This window comes from Microtus ochrogaster, unplaced genomic scaffold (genome assembly GCF_000317375.1).
Source record: "Microtus ochrogaster isolate Prairie Vole_2 unplaced genomic scaffold, MicOch1.0 UNK7, whole genome shotgun sequence".
Classification (NCBI taxonomy): Eukaryota; Metazoa; Chordata; class Mammalia; order Rodentia; family Cricetidae; genus Microtus; species Microtus ochrogaster.
In genome coordinates this window covers 3,378,870-3,383,809 of record NW_004949105.1, presented here as the reverse complement: position 1 = coordinate 3,383,809, position 4,940 = coordinate 3,378,870, and the positions used below count along the sequence as shown (strand labels likewise).

The 4,940-nt window shown below is 49.8% G+C and overlaps 1 protein-coding gene across 1 annotated transcript in view; it reads left to right on the top strand.

Annotated features, from left to right (window-relative positions):
- Nucleotides 1-4,940, top strand: part of Myom2 (myomesin 2) — a 69,118-nt gene that overhangs the window by 40,411 nt on the left and 23,767 nt on the right. Inside the window, exons 16-19 of the mRNA XM_005366232.2 lie at nt 154-328; nt 1,727-1,848; nt 2,694-2,881; nt 4,236-4,362. Of these exons, the coding sequence (XP_005366289.1) occupies nt 154-328; nt 1,727-1,848; nt 2,694-2,881; nt 4,236-4,362 (612 nt within the window). The remainder of the gene's footprint in view (nt 1-153; nt 329-1,726; nt 1,849-2,693; nt 2,882-4,235; nt 4,363-4,940) is intronic.

The following is a 4,940-nucleotide window of genomic DNA, read 5'->3' as shown; positions in this document are numbered from 1 at the left end:
CATCCTGTTCTGTTTTCTCCGCCTACCTAAGGGTTGGCCTATGAAATGGGCCTAGGCAGTTTCTTTATTAATAAGAAATCATTCCCACATCAGTGGCTCTCTGGAATGGCCCTCACTCTGACCACAGCTTCCATCCTCCTGTCTCCCCCTCAGTGGTTCCATCAGCTCCTGGCCGGGTGCTTGCCTCTAGGAACACGAAGACGTCTGTTGTGGTCCAGTGGGACAGGCCGAAGCATGAAGAAGACCTGCTGGGTTACTATGTGGACTGCTGTGTGGCGGGAACAAACCTGTGGGAGCCATGCAACCACAAACCCATCGGATATAACAGGTGCCACCCCCATCCCCTAGCGACCAACCAATCCAGTGTCACAGAGGCGGGACAGCAGACGCGGCGTGGCTTTCAGAACTGGAGAAGCCACAGTAGAATGCCCTTGACTCCCCTGTAGACATGATCCCTTCGTTTAGTCAGGTGTCGGGGTGGGGCATTCTAACATGCTGACTTGAGATAGGCGCTCACATCACTGAGATAACTTGTCTATTGATGCAAATAACTTTTTTCTATTATTATTCTGATTGTATAAATGCATGGTATGCAGTGCAATAATCAAACATATGGATACTATATGTCACAATAACCATCACTGCTATTTCCTTAATATTTTAAATTAGATTTGTGTGTTGGGGAGTCAGAGTAACATCTCTCCTCACCACACAGCAGGGTAAACCCTTCATCTCCCAACAGGGGTGGGACAGGGAATGACTACCCCATGGCTGGGCAGTGCCCTACACTTGTGTCTTTTGCAGTGGGAAGCCAGAGTCTTTGCTTCTGAAACTACCCATCCTGTTCTCTGCCCAGGACACAAGGGTTGCCTGGCTCTGTGTTTTCTGCACTGTGTACTTCACAGGAAGGTGGAGTCTGTGTCAGTGGCTGCCGTAGAGGGTGTCCATGGTGGCTCTACCATCTTCCCTGAAAATAATTCTTTTAAAAAGGCATATTGTAAAAACCCAGAGGGTATAAAAGAATAACAACCAGATGGTCTATCAGCCCACTGCCAGCAACAGGAGAAAGACCGAAGAGAGGATTCCCAGGAAGGGGCCTGCAGGATGTTGTATTGACTACTGTATTGAAATCATATTGACGCCAGATTCCTAGCAACTGCTTAAATTTCCTGACTACTTGCTGTGTGCAAGGCAGGCGGGCCAGGTTCCTTCTGGATTGTTTTCCATTTGATGCTCATGCAGTTTTGCGAGGGCTGAGCTTCCCCGCTCCCCAGGAGGGAAAGCAGAGCCTGGTAGGGGTAAGGGACATGACAAGGGACATATGGTCTGGTGGATGTCAAAGCCCACACTCCAGCCTGCTGTGTGTGAGGTCGAGGTCCTGGTCTCTACTCACTGCCCTGCATTCAGTTCCTATGCACGGACCTCTTAGATGTGAGGAATCGGATGCTATGGCTGAGCTTCAGTCTCGAGAGGCTCCAGATGAAAAACTGAAGGCAGGTCTCAGACTTTTTCATTACATGCAATATAATCTGCTTGCCTTTTCACCCTAAACAATGAATTAACTCATGGCTCTGAAAATGAGGATGAAGGTGTGGTTTACAGGAAGAGTCAACTTGGGTTTAGATCAAGTGAGAATTTTTATGAAGGGCCCCAGTGATGCGTACTTCAGCTGTACGAAGCGGCAAGCCAGGGCTTGCGCCTTGTGACTCTCGACTGTGTTCCTCAGGTTCGTGGTACATGGCTTAACCACCGGCGAGCAGTACATCTTCCGGGTTAAGGCTGTCAATGCTGTGGGGACCAGCGAGAACTCTCAGGAGTCAGAGGTCATCAAGGTCCAGGCGGCCCTCAGTACGTAGCTCATGGGATCTTCTGTCTCTGTGTAGGGCTGTACTCTCGCCTAGACCAACACCAGGGGACAAAGGTGTAGGCATGGGGCTTGTTACAGAGTGCTCACCACCCAGGAGGCTGTTTGTCCTGGAAATAGCAGTGTGGGGGGAAACTGGCAATAGGTCAGCTCCGTGGCAATTAAAGGTATCACAACAGCTCCATACTCGTGTGAGGATATTTCCTGTCCGCCATGACTGGCTCTTTGAAATATGTGCTTTCAAAGGGAAAGCCCATGTGGCTTTCATGTCTCTTCCTGGTCTTATCCACGAATATTTGAAATGTCTATTATTTTGATCAAACAGGGCACCACATCTAGAGGGACGTCACCTTCTCCCACAAGCTCAGGAATGTGCCCCAGCTTCCCACTGACTTGTGTCCAAACAGGGAAACATGAGCTATGTACCCATATTAATCTGAAGTTTTCACTTCTGACCAAGAAGTTAAAACACCCGCAATGGATAATGACGCCCCCTGCTGGCCACACGGTGATCGTTCTCCACATATGCAGAGTGGGAAGCTAGATTTTGTTCACTTTCAGGGGTTGGAGGGCATCTCCTGTCTCCATGTTTGGTCCAGGTTCAAACAGGTCCCTGTCCTATCATCAAGGCACTTGAAACTGCATTTAGAAAGAGCCATGGATACAGACGAAAGGAACGGGCACTGTTAAACTCACCCCCTTTAGAGGAGGCTGGGGAATGAGGAGCAGTTCCTGTGCCTCTGCTTCCCCCTGGGACTCCAAAGGTGGCGTCTTGGTGGGATGGGGAATATAGAGCCCTGGTGACTGTCATGCTTCTGTGTTCTTGCAGCTGTCCCTTCTTACCCCTACGGGATTACCCTGCTCAACTGTGACGGCCACTCCATGACCCTGGGCTGGAAAGTGCCTAAATTTAGCGGTGGCTCAGCCATCCTAGGTTACTACCTGGACAAGCGAGAAGTACACCATAAGAACTGGCATGAAGTCAACTCCTCGCCCGTCAAAGAGAGGATTTTAACGGTCGGTTTTTGTTTGTCCTTTGCTTTTGCCTAAGTGACCTTCGCTGACCTTTGGGTGGACTCCTTCGTTCAGAGTTTCAGAGTTCAGTTGGCTTTTGGGTCCTTTGATCCTGAAATAGACATTGTTTAAAAAATCCTAGAAAGAGGAGGGCATGGTGTTTGGATCTAGATGGGTCTTAGGAAGCTAAGAAGCAAGAAAGAGGCCTTGTCAGGAACTGAGCAGACTTCATAGTCAATTAATGGCCCAGTTGACAGGGATGGTGCGGTCCATCCTAGGAGCCCATCCTGGTCCAGGTGGTGGGGTGGGCAGAGGGGGCAGAGGGGTGGGAAAGAATCTAGCTGAGCAAGTGCTGATGGGAGGTCACTACTCCTTACTGATAACCACCTGTCTCAGCTAGAGTTTCCATTGCTGTGAAGAGACACCATGACCACGGCAACTCTTATAAAGGAAAACACGTTATTATCGTGGCTCACTTACAGTTGAGAGGTTTAGTCCATTAACGTCATGGCGGGAAGCAAGGCAGCATGCAGGCAGACATGGTGCTGAAGAAGGAGCTGAGAGTTCTTACATCTTGACTCACAAGCAACAGGAAGTGATCTGTGTCACTGGGTGTGGCTTGAGCATACATGAGACCTCAAAGCCCGCCTCCACAGTGACACACTTCCTCCAACAAGACCTCGCCTGCTCCAACAAGACCACACCTCCTAACAGTGCCACTCCCTTTGGCTATTATATAGCCATTTTCTTTCAAGCCACCACACAACCCTTTCCTAGAAATTCCCGTGTTTCCTATCTCCTGTGCCAGTGTGTGCCACACCAGATGCAGAAGGAGTGACAGGTCTGGATTTAAACCCCTAATTCAACTGTCGAAGTCTTTGATTTCTCATTTAAGCGGTGATGAAAGGGTTCACCTCATCACCAACACCTAAGGACTGATCACAGCATACACATTGGGAAAATGAGAATTTGGGGTGAGGTCTTAGCTACCTGATACCTATCATAGTGAAAACCCTGCTTTATGATACAGTTTATAATATGATTTTGTAACATTTAAACTATATTTACAGCACTTAAATGTGATGATGTGTGTGTGTGGCTTAAACTCAAATTTGGTGTGACAGTATTGATCCGTGCCAAGTTCTCCCTCAGCATGCAGTGGCTCTTTATTGGGCCTGTGCCCCTGACAGACCTACACTGGGTGCGGGTGGCCTCTTTAAAGGACTTAGTCTCACTTTCCAGTACGGTTTATTCCACTTCCTTCTCTCTCTGCAAACTCCTCATGGGTCCTCCTTTGCCCCTATGCGTGTTAGCTCCTCATTGAGCTCTTTCATTAATCGAAACAAAATCCATACAGGTGGAAGGCTTGACGGAAGGCTCATTGTATGAGTTCAAAATCGCTGCCGTCAACCTGGCTGGGATCGGGCAGCCGTCGGATCCCAGTGAGCACTTCAAGTGTGAGACTTGGACAGCACCAGAGCCCGGTGAGGCAGTCTTCCCCGGCAGGCCTCCCTCCGTTAGCGTGTCTGGTCAGAGGGGCTCCGGTAGCAGGCTTATGGGTGCCTGTTACGATATTGCCACCCGCTTGCCACAATCCACATTACATGATCTGCATGTGGCCATGAGACTGGACCGATGCAACTGAGCATGGCCATGGAAGGGGTTTTGAGTAAGGAGTGGGCGGTGGTGCATGGAAGGAGCCGCTAGATCAGGGCACAGAGGAGAGACAGTGTTCCACAGTCTGCAATGTGCAGCTGGCCCCTGACATATGATCCCAATGTGGCTGTGGACACCGGCTCCTAAGGAGCCAAGAGGAGATAAGGGCAAAAGGTCCCAGGCAGTAAGGGGGCCATGAGCCTAGCCCAAGTCAAGGCAGAGAAGGTTGCCAGGGTCCCCACTCCTGTGTTAGCCTCTGTGCTCCAGGATGTTGAGAATCAGGGGCCCCCAGCTCTGAGAAGTACACTTGTTGAAGTCCTGACTGCATGTTCTACCTCCTTTTCTCTTTCTCTCCTTCCTTTCTTTTCTTCTTCCCCTCCCTTCCTCTCTCCCTCCCTCCCTCCCT